At 38.3% G+C, this 15,678-nt stretch overlaps 1 protein-coding gene across 1 annotated transcript; it reads left to right on the plus strand.

Annotated features, from left to right (window-relative positions):
- Positions 1–3,644: 3,644 nt before the first annotated feature.
- On the plus strand, positions 3,645–13,407 carry loxa (lysyl oxidase a). The gene is made up of 7 exons (XM_041811563.1): positions 3,645–4,493; positions 6,631–6,739; positions 7,205–7,342; positions 8,368–8,524; positions 12,495–12,590; positions 12,724–12,839; positions 12,925–13,407. Exons 1-7 carry the CDS (start codon positions 3,869–3,871, stop codon positions 12,929–12,931), a joined length of 1,248 nt encoding a protein of 415 aa, XP_041667497.1. The 5' UTR covers positions 3,645–3,868; the 3' UTR covers positions 12,932–13,407.
- Positions 13,408–15,678: the final 2,271 nt, after the last annotated feature.

Consider the following 15,678-nt stretch of genomic DNA (forward strand, 5'->3'; position numbering starts at 1 on the left):
TTACAATGTCAAGAAGACCAAAATGTTAACAGTGAACAGTTGTAAAACTTGCACTCTTTGATAAAGTTTTTCTTTAAGGGAAAGAACATCAGATAACATTAAAGTAAATGGAGGAGAAACTTATTTTGGTGGTGTCCCGCTCTCATAAGCTCTGCAACATAAGTTAAAAGACCTGCCAGGACCTCAACAAAGGTCATTTTGAGAGAAATTTCCCACACTTGTGCTGACCAGGTGTGTTAAAAAAACAGAAGATGCGTGGGAATCTTTTCTATCTTCACAATAAAATGCTGACTAAAACTAAATTATAACCTATGTTTTCCTCATCTCAAGAGCTTTTTTTCTTTGAGTCCTGGTGTGACTCTCCCCTACAGACTGTTAAATTGCTCCCAGCTCCTGGAAGTGGTCATTGTAGAGCCACAGCTTCTGGACGAGCATAAAGTCTCCTCAATCCTGTCTGGCCCTGAGAATTTCCCAAACCCACAACCCCTTCTTCGCTGCTCTCCTCATCCTCAAAAAAAAAAACAAATAAAGGGCTTTCCTCCAATGAGTGGAAAGAGAGATTTTGCATCCAAAAAAATAAGACAAAAATATCTACTTTTATCATTACTGCTCAATCATTCAATCAAGCTTTGAGTGGCACCAATATAGTGGCTACTATATTCATCTGTCAAAATATGCAATTGCCAAGAATCATGAAATTATACTGTATTTTGTTAAATGATCTTAACTATTCCTTTTCGGTGCATTCTAGACAAAAATTTAGAAAATACAAAATCTAAAGTAATTATACAAGAATGGGAGGGACTGAGGTGAGACCGTATTAACCCTTTTTAACAACTACAGTACCTATACCTACCTGTCAATTAAAGTGGAAGTATTAGTAGTCCTACAATTAGTAAAATGAGGATCACCTGAGTACAGTCCATGTGACTGTAGTATAAATACACCTGTGTCTGGAATGTCCAGTCACTGGTTAGTCAGTATCCCTGGCTACCATTACACCATGAAGACAAAAGTCTAAGTCAGGGGATAGATACAAAAAATTAATTTCCAAGGCACTGAAGTTTAGTTAAAACCATCATCAAGAAATGGAAGGAATATGGCACTTGTGTAAATCTACCTCATAAACTGAGTGACTGTGCAAGAAGGACACTAGTGAGAGAGGCCACCAAGACACCTATGACTACTCTGAAGGAGTTACAAGCTCCAGCAGCTGAGACAGGAGAGACTCTGCATATGACAACTATTCTTCATTAGTCAAAGCTTTATGGGAGAGTGGCAAAGAGAGAGAAACTGTTGAGGAAAACTCTTTAAATCTCGACGAGAGTTCGTCAAAAATCATGTGGAAGACTAGTCCATTGGAAAAAGTTCTTTTGTCTGATGAGACCAAAACGGTACTTTTTATCCATCAGACAACACACTATGTTTGGTGGACACCAAACACTGCACATCACCACCCATCATCCCCACTGTGAAGCACAGTGGTGGCAGCATCATGCTGTGGGCTTGTAAAGGTAGAGGGTAAAATGAATGCAGCAAAATATAGGGCAATTTTGGAGGACAATCTTATTCAGTCTGCAAGACAACTACAGCTTGGGAGAAAATGTATTCTCCCGTAAGATGATGACTGGAAGCATACCACAAAAGCTGCACAGAAATGGTTTAAAAACAACAAAATGAATGTTCTGGAGGGGCTGACTCAAAGCCCAGATCCGAATCCAATAGAGACTTTATGGTTGGACTTGAAAAGGGCTGTTCACACCTGCAATCTGATGAGCACGCCTGACTGAGACCTATCCACACAGACTCAGTGCTGTGATTGCAGCCAAAGGTGCATCTACTGAATACTGACTTGAAGGGGCTGAGTATTTATTCAGTCACTTATTTTACAGTGCATATTTTATCTAATTGACGTTACTTCTGAAAAAATGAAATCTGATTTCACTTTAAAAAGTTTTTAGTTGTTTTTGCCAGAAAAGGCAAACTATATTGATCATGCTTGATTTATAAATTCGATAAAAGGGTCAAACATCCAAGGGAGTGAATACTTTGATTGGCACTGTACATCAGACACTCTGGAGAAAACTTGGATACTAATCACTATGATCTGCCCTCCAGTGCTGGTTAAAAAAACACTATTTAACTACATCAGTAGCCACATGGCCCTGCAACTTTTACTTTACATCTGTTACTGAGGATGTAACAACACTCAACTGAAGATAAGGTGCTACAACACCTTTATCTCTTTTAGCAATTTTATTTAAAAAATATGAGTCTGAAATCATTTTTATTAAAATAAATATAAAAGAATGTTAAGAATTGTGCCGCTCTATTTGCTAAATCACATTGCTTGGGCTATATTTCTTGCATTTATCGGTCACTTGCAAGAATTGCACAATATTTTTGTCCTGTCTTTTTCCTTCCCACCTTGGGCATACAACCCTGTATTGAACAGGAAACATTAACATGTTTGTTTCTTCTGTCAGGACTGTATATCTGTCCTCTTTACCATCTGACATCAAACAAGAGGAGCCAGAATCAGATAATTCCCTCTACTTGTGAAAAAGAGTATTGCAGTGTCTGTTGTATTTCTGTCAAATCAATTTTAACTGTCCAAGTTTGTATTGATTTTAATTGTAAATCAGCATATCCTTACATCCTTGTCATTTAACTTAAGTCATGCCAGAAGAGACTTTTGATTCCTTCTGTCATTTTCAGTTTATCTGTAGCTTTATTTGAGTCACTTGGCCAAACTCTCATACTTTTATAGACCTTTGTGATCTGACAAACTGTAAAACCCTTGTTACCATTTGCTGAGGTTTTGCAGCAGCTTTCCTGTGGTTGATTGTGTAGATGCATGAAAGAATTTCCCGGTTCGCTGAACTGAGGAAAGTGCAAACCTCAGATTAACTTTCCCAAGCTATGCATTAAAGCTGTGGTGTTTACAGCAGGGCAGTGATTTGTCCAGGCTGCAGAAAATGACTTCTTAGAGTGGGAGTGTGGGGTCACCAATCTATACTGTACACTTTCTATACACAGACAGTACTGATCACCACAGTCTCATTTGTTTAACACCCAGAATAGACTTAATACGACCTTATAGAGAATGACATACTGGGGATGCACGTGATTAGACTTTCACATTGTCAGGAAATCTTCAGCCCAGACAGGAGAGGTTTGCGGGAGATGTTTGATGTTGCATGACTGTCAGAGAGTGATGTTTAGGTTTGTGAATCCTCCTATGAGAAAGTGTAGTGTAGAGGCGTCTGGCAGAGTGTGCTGCAATTTGGTTTGGAGGTTCATCCAACAGTCAGGAGAAAAGCTATTTATTATGAGACTGTTGATACAGCAGAAAGTGAAGAAATGAAATTATTTGCTAAGAAGTGGGTCAGTTTATTCGGGGAAATCCATTTCACAAGATGGTTTATGACTAATTTGTTTATAATTGTACAATTTCAATGTAGCGGCGTCTTCTTTTTTGACTGATTTTCTCTGCTTGTTGTTGACTTTCAAAGGGTCAGGCCGAGCAGTTATCAAACACTCTTGGCTGTGCCTGATCAGACATAATGTATCCTTCCCCTGGTTATATGAGCTCCAGCAGCTGACTTGTGTAACAGATTCCCAAACTCTAAAAAGCTGAACTCCTCCTCCTTCTCCTCCATCATCCTCATCTCACTTTGCGCATCCACAGGCTGCAGCAGCAGAGCGATATGAGTTTACACGGATACATTCAAACGTAGCTTTTCTTCCCTGCTCTCTGAAAATCCTTCAAATAGAGATGAGGGATTTTTGAGTTTAAGGCATCTGGAAACCCCCGCCTCATTTGAAATATTTGCTTTGTCACATTCAATTTGCTTTAATTTAGATCATGATGGAATTACGCGTATTTGGCACGCGTCTTTACGCATATGCGTGCGTCTGTTTTTTTGTTTTTATTCTGCAAACTGCACAGTCTCAGAGGGAGGCTGGGACACAGCAAAGAGCCGCTCTCCGGCAGACGCTGCAGTGGTCACACAATGGGAAGGTTTTTAGCATTTTAAGCCAAGGCTCGCAGTATCAGCCCGCGAGGCGGAGAGGCGCACCGCAGGAGCAAGTGCACGCGCGACCTCTCACTATCATCCGTGATGGGGACGCGAGACATCCGGACACCTCGAGCCAGTCGCAGCAGCAGCAGCAGCCTCCCCGGCCGGCGTCCAACCCGCACAGCCCCCGTGGGCTCTCGCCTCCGCTCCAGCGGCTCGTGAGAGGGCGCGAGCACCGCCAGCATCACCAGGAGCGCCCCGAGGAGACGCAGAAAAGAGCCAATGAGACCCAGGATAAAGCCACCGTTAGTCCGCCTGTACCCCGGAGAGAAGACATGATGGTGGGCGACGACCCCTACGACCCCTACAAATCCATCGACAGCGATAATCCATACTACAATTATTATGACGTGTACGAGAGACCAAGGCCGAGAGCGAGACCTGGATATGGCACAAGCTATCATCAGTACGGTAAGAGAGGGGAAAGTGATCTAAAAGATGATATAGATACAACTCACAGCGTGTTTTTGCTTTTTATTTAGCCTAATCAAGTAATATTAAAGTATTCTGTTGGCTAACAGGAGCGCATAAAGGTATTAACGGACGAGACATCATTAATGCTAATGCTATAATAGCTTTAAAATTAATTTGTTTTGCTAGCAGTGCTTCAGTGTCGCTAAAACTCTTAAATTCAGGCAAAAGTAACCAAATACTATGTATCTAAATTGATGTATATAAAACGTTGTTCATCTCTTTGGACAAAACAACATTTAGCAATGCAATTTGAAAAAATGAAACTATACAAATACATTGATTTGACAAAAAAAAAATCAATATTGCTATTTATTTTCTTAACCAGCAGGGGCACTCTCCACTATTGGTCTCTCCTTCAGAAACAGATGTTTTTCTTTACTAGCAACTACCGGAAGTGGAAGAAGTACAAGAGTATTGTACTCAAGTAAAAGTACAGTTACTTTGGCTTAATCCAAGAACTAAAAGTACTGCTCTATAAATCCGCTGAGTAGCTACTTTTGATACTCACTGAGCTTGTACAGTGAACTATGGTCTTTTCTTAATATGCAATAACAACAAGGGAATACAAAGCTCCAGCAAGGTTGTTAACTATAAGGTGTGGCTTAATACAAAGTGGAATGCAACAGCTGTGTTGAGTCTAAGTGTTGGATCTTTCTCTCTGTGTGCTACTGACCGTCATGAGTTGTTGGAATGAAACTACTGGCCAGAAAGCTTGGACCTTCTCATTTTGGCTTAAGTTCTTATATGTTACTCGATTTGAATTATTGGTTGCATCCCTGTTTATTTGTATGGAAAATTAAGCATTTTAAGGTAGTGTATTGTAGGGGTTGGCTGATATTGGTTCTTCAGGGCCAATACAGGTTTGATTAGTAGTAGTTAATGAGACTGATACCTGAATTTTGGAACCGACATGCATCTATTGTGATGTACAAAATGTACTCGATGTGACAAGTCAAATTGCATGATCAAAATTAAAAAAAGAATGATAATAATTCAGCCCAACTTCTAAGGTCAGTATGAGAAATTCCACAGAACAACACAGTAGCAACAGGAGAACTGGAAGTGATACCATGTGCTTATTGTATCAGTGGCACACAAACTCAATTGTTGATTGGCTAGTACTCATGTGACACTTAGCCAATCAGATTGTGTTGTATAGGAAATTTGGTGGGACTGTGATGAGTTAAAATAAAGCCAGAGGGGAAGACAAACCTTCAGTGGAGCCAAAGTAGCACGCTTTTTGATTAACTGATTTGATAGATTATTGGTAAAATAAAGTGCCGATGTCAATAATTGGCCAAACGTCAAATATCAGCCGTAATCATCAGTCAGGTCAATAACCGGTTGAGCCCTAGTTTTTTGACCTAATTTCTGTGAAGCCAATCATTTAATTTGTTAACTTTTCTACCCATTTCAGTGATAGTATATTTACTCAAACTATTCTGGAGCGGCCTTTGTGTGTGCTTGTACTTTTCTGAGCATTTTCAGATCACTACTTTTAATTCTAAAGTACATAAAAGTCAAAATGAGGAGGTTTTAGCACTCTGTCAATGACAGAAATCTGGCCAGTTGTTTGGCTTTGACTACACATGACGGTAAGTGAGAGTATGATTCCACATCACATCCAAAACAGCTGTTGTATTTCACTTATTTATAAAGGTTTGGCTTTACCTGAACAACCTGGTCAGAGATTCATTTCCTCTTGTTGCTATTGCCAGTGAGCAAAGATCATATTTCACTTTACAACTCCTCAGAAGCTACTCAGTGTCTGGAGTAATCTTTATCTAATCTTATCTGCTTTTTAGTTTTACATGAGTAGATTTATAGGCCAGTAATTTTACTTCTACTTAAGTAAATTTGACCACAGTAACAGTATTTTTACTTGAGTAAAATATCCTGGTACCTTTTCACTTCTGCAAAATTCATTTAAACATCTTTGTTTATTTGTATGTGGAAAAAAATAATTATTTATGCTAGTTTATTGTCCCATTTCTCTGCATAGATTATACTTTGTGTAAATCTTACATTAACTGCTGTATGTAGCTGTTACCCTTGTTTTATTTCATTGTTTTAGGTCTGCCTGATCTCGTACCTGATCCCTACTACATCCAAGCTTCAGCCTACGCCCAGAGAGTCCCAATGTATAACCTGAGATGTGCAGCTGAGGAGAACTGTCTGTCAAGGTAGACTGTCAGGCTGTCAGGGTTTATCCACATGGCAGGAGCTAAAGTTTAAAAAAAAAAATCCACAGAGGTTGCCGCCAAGTCTGCGTGTGATTCAGAGTGCTATGAGCCATAACAACCACCTTAAGTGTTTGTGGGTGAGAGGGCTGAGCATGTGATGGGGTAAAATTAACCAAATCCTCCCGCTGATGGGGTGGAGCGGCGGATTTCTGTAGAGTTTAATCATAGTGTGCCTGAGGAGAGAAAGCCTGAATGGTAAACACATTATTGAACAGTAACCCAAACAGCCCCGTGCCTTTAAATTATTTTTCCACCCACCATTTAAACAGACAGTGAACCTCTTTCTGCAGCCAGAGGAGGAGATTTAGCAGGAAAACTATCTCACTGATGTCATTGCGTCCATATATGACCTGCATTTTTATTTTCCCTCCATTCTTATCCTCTTTCTTCTGTTTGTGGCTGCAGCTCTGCCTATAGATCCAGTGTTCGAGACTACGACACGCGCATGCTGCTGAGGTTTCCTCAGAAAGTGAAGAACCAGGGGACAGCAGACTTCCTCCCCAGCAGGCCACGTTACTCCTGGGAGTGGCACAGCTGTCACCAGTGAGTATAATGTCACGTCAGTGCCGTCCACCTCACCATCACACGGGGAGAGAGTGACGCTGTGAGGTGTGGGTTGATGCCATGCATCGTTTATCCATGCTGGCATCATTTTGGAGACATAAGCATTTAGGTTTCATGCATGAAAAATGAAACTGATCATGAATTTTCTGCCCTGATTTAAAATTTCTGATTCAAATGAAGATAGAAAGGGATATTTTAAGAAGTCAATATTGAAATGTAACATTTTCTTCAGTTATGACTCAAAAACATACTTCAGATTTAGCATTTTTATTTGTTTTCTTTGCACTTTCATTGCTTTTTACACATTGCCACATCAAAACACACATCTTCACGAGTTTTATTGTGCCTTTAGGCTTTTATTTTTGCAACCCCTGCATAAAAAACAGTAAAAACAATGAGACTGAACTCATCATGACCTAAGATTCAGCGTATTTACAGCCACAAAGCTAGACATTGTAAAATAAAGTTGTGTGATGGTGGTAATGAGCCACAAAGGGAAACTGCTGTTATTTTTGCTCCTTAATTTAGCTTTTGGCAAGCAGCCGAGTTTTCCCTGATTCTACAGAGACGACCTCAGTCCATAGTTATGTTGTCAAATAAACCAGAGCAGCGTGCTAATGCCCAAGATAGAACACACTTGGCAGAGATCCTATGAAGTGTTGATTTAGCCTATACAGGCTTTAGTCAGTGTTTGGAAAGTCCAATGATGTTAAGGTCCAGACTGTTTCTATTGCATTAAACAAACTCTGTCTTCATGATAATGGATTAAAAGCAGACTTAGATTCACTGCAGTTCTATAAACAAGAATGTGATAAATGCAATAAAAGCCTGTGATGTATTCAGTCAAAGTGACCTGGATCCATTTAACTGAGCACTAATTTGAAATGTCCAACATGTAGTCAAACAGAACAAAAGGCAGCACCTGCTCATTTTAATAAGCCCCAGATTGATGCTCACTCTGTTTGGATCAAACAATGTCCAACAATTCTGCTGTTCATTCACAGGCACTTCCACAGCATGGACGAATTCAGCCACTACGACCTCCTGGATGCCACCACTCAGCACTCAGTGGCCGAGGGTCACAAGGCCAGTTTCTGCTTGGAGGACACTTCCTGTGACTACGGCTACTACAGGAGATACGCCTGCACCGCACACACACAGGTGTCAAATATACCTGCAGAGAAAATCATTTATGAAATGTTTAAATTAATAATGTTGAAGCTGCTTTTATTAATGCCCTCATAGAAGCAAATCATCATAAATACTTGTCCCCAAAAAGCATCTCTTACTTTGACCAACACTCCAAATTTCCTGTTTACTGGAAATATTAAGAAGTGCTTAAGCTTACAGTTTTACCAAGTTATCCTCATTAGGCTACAATATGTAACAGTTCTGCTATACATTAATTTTGCTGCCCCCAGGTGGCCAAACAATAAGTAAATCAATTAGTGATTCCCCAAGTTTTACTGTTGGGCTGCTATAGCAGATGGATCAGCATTAAAGCCAAGTATGCAAACAAGGAATTTAACTCTGGTTAGCTTTGCTTTCAATGTACAGGAATTAAGTATAAAAATAAAACTGGAAAATAATATGGATTTCAATGTGTTCAAGCACTAATAAGACAGTTTAACTAATAAATACAAGTCTGTTCTTTGAAATTTACATTAAACACAATGTAAGCTTTGTCATCTTTCAAAAAAATAATATTTTTTCAATGTATCTGTGTATTTCAAACTTTGTCTGCCAGTAAGACTCCACTGTGTGACAACAAAGAACAAACTATCAAGCAGATTTTACAGAAGAAGTAGTTCAAAATGATACTGCAACTGCAAACTTCCACATGTTCAAGATGAACAACAGCCCAGATCTCATAAGATGAACTTCTCTCTCCAAGAAATGAAAAAGAATGAAAATCTTTTTGAAAGATTTATATTTACAGACCTACAGATATTTTCAGCTGATATCTCTTACCTTATGTTTCATTTCTGGGGAGTGGCTGTGAGACTGACACACTTAGCTCATGTTAAATGTCCAGTTTGGTAACACTTTATTTGAGAGGGTATGCATAAGGCAGACGTGACACCTGTCATGGCATTAAGGAGGCTTTATCAGTGTTTATGAATGTTGTCATTAATGTCACCTTTATTGCAAAGTTGACATTGCTTTGATACCTGTTTGCTTCTTTGTACAGTAAGGTAAGGCTGTAGCTAGCTGTCTTAGCCTAAGGTAAAGATTAGAAACAATAGGAGAGACTGGGTAAGATACAGTTTTTACTTATGTGGCTTTCCAAGAAAGGAAAAAAGCTGCAGGGCAACCAGACAGAGTGCAAGGTGCACTGAACATCCACTGTTGATTTGAGATGTCCAGTAATGTAGTGGGGTGTGTAGAAGTGGGTATGCTCTTAATTTATTGCATTAAAGGTGACATTATTATTGATACTTTATGACAATATTCATAAATGTTCATTAAGTCTGATTTATGTGAATGATGTGTCATGTCATGATTATGACAGTGTTATGTCAGTCTTATACATACCCCTTCAAATAAAAATGTTACCTCCAGCTTTTTCTTTATTGAGGCAAATGCAGAAAAAAAACTCACTTAGGTAGACTGTTATAAAAAAGAACATGTGTGGCTCTCTTCACTCAACATATTTCCTTGTCTTTGTTTTAGAAGGTGACATCTGGTTTAGATTCATAGTTAGAATTCCATTCACCTGAAAGTCTACAATCCTTTGCTCACAGTGCAACACATTGTACATTGACTTTATTCAGCCCTGCTCCCTCCCCCCATCATAACTTTGAGCCCCCTCTTTGGGAATCATTGTTAATGCAGAATTAATCAATCATGCTAAGCATTTGCAACAGCACCCATCCAGCTGGCTCTTGTAAACTAGAGCACCAACAATTGTATAAAAGCAGCATCCTGAGGGCAGAAAAATAACACCTCATTTACAACACATGCTTTTTATTTGTCACAGTAGAAGAACTGGTCTTACTAACAGTGATGATATTACCCAGGTCTATTTGAATGTCTCAGTCATGACAGTGAGCCAACATGTGAAGTACTGAGACCTTGACGTCGCTGTATTCAGTTCATCCAAAAATAACTTTTATTTTGTGCGCTTTGAGCTTTTCAAACTCAGGATGTCCTTGGTAAAAAAAAGTTCGGTTTGAATATTAAGTGTTGCAGAATTACATTCTATATTAAAGGATAAACTATAACCTTGATTACCTTGATCTAGAAATATCTACTTAACTACACTGGTATGCTGCTGAACTCTCATTCTCTAACGATTTTTTTGTTTTGTTTGGGTGAACAAGATGTTCAGACCTACATGGAAAATAATATATTTACTCATTTGCTTTCTTGGAATGACCTGGTTTGGGTAAAACTACTCATAAAGGAGTGGATTACTAAGAAAGCAAACACTCTTTTACTCAGACTGCCGTCCTCTGGAAAAATAACTTTAATATTTCCTTTTTGCATGAGCCAGTGGTGAGAGTGACTTCTTCTTGCTTCTGCAGTAAGGATATCCTACTTTGACCTTTGTGACCGGTTTCTCACAATATTTTTTCCTCCTACAAGATTTAACCATAGAAAACAGCTATAGTTATTCTCATCTCAATCTAATATTTAGATAATGTACTGTCAATCAAACTCAAACTAGCACATGGTGGTTATATGGCTTTACAAGGTATAGCTACCATTGCTGGTTTTAAAAAGTAACTTGTGTTTTCATACTGAGAAAAGGAGTGTGCTAAGGTACTTTTGCATTACCAAAAATTGTAATCATTTATTAGCTATAAAAACATCATGCAGCAGACCTTATGTCTGCCTTTCAATGTGTGTCTACCATCATTCTGCAGCAGGGGTGTCAACCCTTTTCACTAAGGGCCACCTACAGATAAGTAAAAGAATGATGGGGCCACTTTGATATACCTGACCTTTATAAAGTTAGTAACACCAGTCTGAAGTAGGTGAAGGAATGTTCAGTGATCGACTATGCTTAAAGAGGAAACAACCTACATCACAGCTTTCTTTTAATGGATAACAGAGCAGAAGCCAATTATTGTTGAGGATTCTAGATGGAGCCAGTAGGTCTCTGAGGAGCTGTACTCTGCTCTGGCCACTGCTCTGGTCAGCATAAGATGGTAGATGCTGATGGCTCATCTCCATGTTGAGACATTAAACAAGAGTAAACTGCATGAAGCTGCCATCTTAATTGGTGATAGTTGGTGCTATTTGCTGCCATACTTCCTGTGTCTTTCTTCATCAGAGTGTAATGAATCAAGACATTCTTATTATTTTAGTTGTGAATTTTTATTGTCTGAGACATTGTCATCTCAGTTTAGTCATGAAAAAAATATTTGAATGAATTCTTCTTGTCAAAATGTTTACAGAATTAACAGAAGCAGTTATGTTGAAACTAAGAAGAATTTGCTGAGGGCAAATTAAAAATGGACCACAGGCTTCATTTGTCTAGAGTTTGGACACCCCTGTTATATGGCCTAATTTAGGCCCAAAGTCAGCCTCTCTTGACAGCTGCTTTAATGAAAACAAGACAACACAAGCAAACCCTTTCTTTAACTTGCCTTTCACCATTCAAATGTTCTTGTCCTTTTGTCCAAATATTCAGCACAACGGGGATATCTCCACTTTCTCTCTGGCAATAGATGGATGCACTGACGTTGCGTCTACTTTCTATTGGCACGCGACTACATGCCAACAAGAGAGAAACAGAAACAGTGCAGATGCTTCTGATATTTTCTTATTTTTGGCCCTAAAAAGGGAAAATGGGTTAGTTTAATTTATGAAAATTAGGTAACAAACTAAGGATTATTTGAATGCAAAACTAACATGTTAGACCAATAATTCTCAACTGGTGGGGCAGGACCCAAAAGTGGGTCACGACGCTCTTTCCAGCGGGTCCCTAGGAAAATGATATGGCTTACTTATTTATCGTCATTTCTTTGGATAACAAAATTATTTTTGTTTGAGAAATTTGTTGAGAAATTACCAAATTTCCATGTGGTTTCAGCTGTTGTGCTTCAATATAAAATGAACTGTTGATAAATCAGAGGTTGTCTTTTTGATCTAATGTTTTAAATGGATTCTGTCCATTGTGCAGGGTCTGAGCCCGGGATGTTATGATACCTACAATGCAGACATCGACTGCCAGTGGATCGACATTACAGATGTGAAACCTGGACAGTACACCCTCAAGGTTTGTCACAAATACCAGACATTTGGCTTCCTCCTGAGGCACTAAACCTCTTCAAAACACAGGCTTTGTACAGAAAAACAAGGCCTTCATGAAGAATTAATTAGAGTCTGTGCTGTTTTGTTGCTCACCACAGATCAGCGTAAACCCGTACTATCAGGTCGAAGAAAGTGACTACAGCAACAACATTGTGCGCTGTGATGTTCGCTACACTGGCAACTACGCCTATGTGTCTGGTTGTCACATGTCACCGTAAGTACTGTTCTCAGGCGACAAATATTCAAATCTTTCATCAAATGACTACTCTGTGTTCATTCTTGTCTCTTTTTATTTGCAGGTATTAAGACATGACAGCCATTCACAGCATGTTCTGTTAAGACAATAATGAGGACTGCATATGCAAGTTAATTTGTAATTGTTAGACAAACATTTTATTTAAAATACTTCATGTAAAAAGCAGTTATCATCTGCTACAATGCCAGGTAATGTTTAGTTCTTCTTTCTTGTGTGTGAAGGCAGTTCTTATCCACTCTCCTCTTCTTACTAATGCGCATAATTCTATCAAACTGCTTCCTGTATTTTCCATGTCTTTTTATTCAGTTGTACTGTATGCTTGCATTTTTTCACCTACAAATACATAAAGTTAGAAGCTTATAAATGCCAAAAGCAGACATAAACTAGCTCTCTCTCATTGTTAAGTCAGGTGTATCACTATTTTAAAATACTGAAAAAAATATTTTTTATATTTATAAGCAACAGAAGAAACTCTACTTAAAAGCTTTTGTGATATGTGGTGGAAATAAAAACAGTTTGGATGTTGTCTATTCTTTTTCCTTTCTTTTTTAACCTTTTGTTTTCAACTTAGCTTTGTCACGCACACTAGATACCTTAAATGGATATAGACACCATCAAAAAGTAGATTTACAGATGAAGACAAAATTATTTACCCCCCACTATGAAAATTTCGTTTTTCCCAAGTAAAACAGAACAAGGAATTTTTAACACAGCTTTTCCAAACATTCGAGTCTTGTTCTGGATGTTTAAATTATTTTATTTTGTACACAGGTACTAAATTGTTTAAGAAAAACCGAAACTTACCAGGGTCAAAATTATTAGCCCTATTTAGAAGTGACCTTATTGTTGAGCTACTGTACAAACCACTGTGGTGCGATGATGTGCTTTAACTTTGTAATGCCCTAAAACGTGTGTAATCAAGTTGAAACTGAGGCTTACCTTCCAATTTACATTTAGTATTAAAACTTCAGTAAGGGTTTTAGCCGTCACTGGAGAAAGCATGGCAAAAACAAAAGAAATCAGTTTAGACTTGCAAAAAAGGATTGTTGATGCTCACAAAGCAGGAGAAGGATATATAAAGTTATCACAGCGTTTCCAAGTGTCAAGAACTGGAGAGGGTAGTATGAAGAAATTCAATGAGAGTCACACAGTCCAGAAAAAAAGCCTGGCAGAGGTAGGAAGAGAATGCATAGAGGAATAATACATAATAATAAAATAGTAATGGAATAATACATAGAGATGCAAGGCGTCTGAACAAACTGGTGAAAAAAAGCTGGCTCTGTGGTCGGAATCAAGTTGAACTCATTGGAGGATGAGGTGGAGAGATGCACAATGAAGAAGGTGGAGGCCATTCTGGGGAACATGAATCATCCACTTCATATCTCCCTAAATGACCAAAGAAACAACGGTGGTGGACGGCTCCTCCCTCTTCACTGCAGGACAGAAAGATAAAGAAAATCACTCATACAATCAGCAATGAGACTATATAATTCTACCATAAACAGATGAGACTCCAGACAAATGAATTTCCCTTTGGGGATATATAAAGTTATTGTATTGTATTGTATTGTATTAATACAGCTGGGTTTCAATCTGCATGAATGCCTGCTTATTTACATGATTACTTCTATAAGATTGGGAACTTGCTGGCAAAGATTTGCATATTTACAAATCCAACAGCTCAGCCAAACAATTATATTGCATTTTCCACACAAATATGCTGCCTAGAGTACAGTATTTGCAATTGAATTACCTTCAGAAATAACCACACTGAGACAGTAACATATCTAAAAATATATAACTAGCAATACCACAAGGATGGCTGCATCCTTAGACCTTATAACAAAACTATGTATGATAGAATTCATTTTAAAATGTTACATAAGATAAATAGGGAAAAATTATCCCTGATAATCCTCAATAAAATGTTTTTAGGATACCTAAAGTGATATTTTTATGTAATCAGAAATGACATTTATGTAATTAAGTTGAGGTTTTCACACATATTGTATTTTCATTGTTTTGCATATCTATTCAATGGAATTTGTTTAATCATTTATTTGATGTTTCATTATCATTATGTCTTGCTATTTAGAAACTTTGAGTACCTTGAATCTAAGAGGGAACCCTACATATTAAGACACACTGATCTTTTGACGTTAGTATTGTTTATTTATATGTATGTAGTACAAAGAAACACTAGATTTCTACATACTGGAGAGCATTCTAAAAACAGAATCCCATGTAGGCTGCCACTGTGATGCAATGCAGTCTGGGTAGTGATGTCATGTGGTTGCATTGTTCTTCCCTCACCTATCTGACTGTACTCACATCTTTCTACTTGACTGTAACTTCTTCCTCCTTGTCCTCTTCACAACCCCTGCACAAAGATCATGAGGTTTTTCAGGATGAAACTATGCAGGAAGAAGAATGCAACTATAAAGAATCATTTCCCACATTGCATTTCTCAATAATGGCAGCCTACAATTTTTTTATTATTATTATTTTAGTTTAAACAACTTTTTCATACGAATAGAGCTGAACAAGCCAAATTACTCCAATCAAACGTTGCAGTGGGAGGGATGGGTACAGTATTCTGCCTTGAATCAGTGATCTGGTTTAAAAGGTTCTATTTTACAAAAAAAGGCAGCCAACTTTTACAACAAACATATAAAAGACACTAATTTTAGGCAAGTAAAGTCATCATGATTTTATATGAAGGGTTTCTTTTAAAATGTGCCATATAATCCCAGTCTCATGATGTGCAGTATCCTCCGCTCCACCAGGGGGCTCTACT

The sequence above is a fragment of the Cheilinus undulatus genome, linkage group 17 (genome assembly GCF_018320785.1).
Source record: "Cheilinus undulatus linkage group 17, ASM1832078v1, whole genome shotgun sequence".
In the NCBI taxonomy this organism is placed as follows: Eukaryota; Metazoa; Chordata; class Actinopteri; order Labriformes; family Labridae; genus Cheilinus; species Cheilinus undulatus.

Excerpts from the sequence above, each read along its gene's own strand:
- loxa (XM_041811563.1), top strand. The coding sequence starts at position 3,869 with ATGATGGAATTACGCGTATTTGGCACGCGTCTTTACGCATATGCGTGC. Across the intron at positions 6,740-7,204 it reads GAGGAGAACTGTCTGTCAAG|CTCTGCCTATAGATCCAGTG; the intron begins GTAGACTGTCAG and ends TTGTGGCTGCAG. Across the intron at positions 8,525-12,494 it reads CCTGCACCGCACACACACAG|GGTCTGAGCCCGGGATGTTA; the intron begins GTGTCAAATATA and ends TCCATTGTGCAG.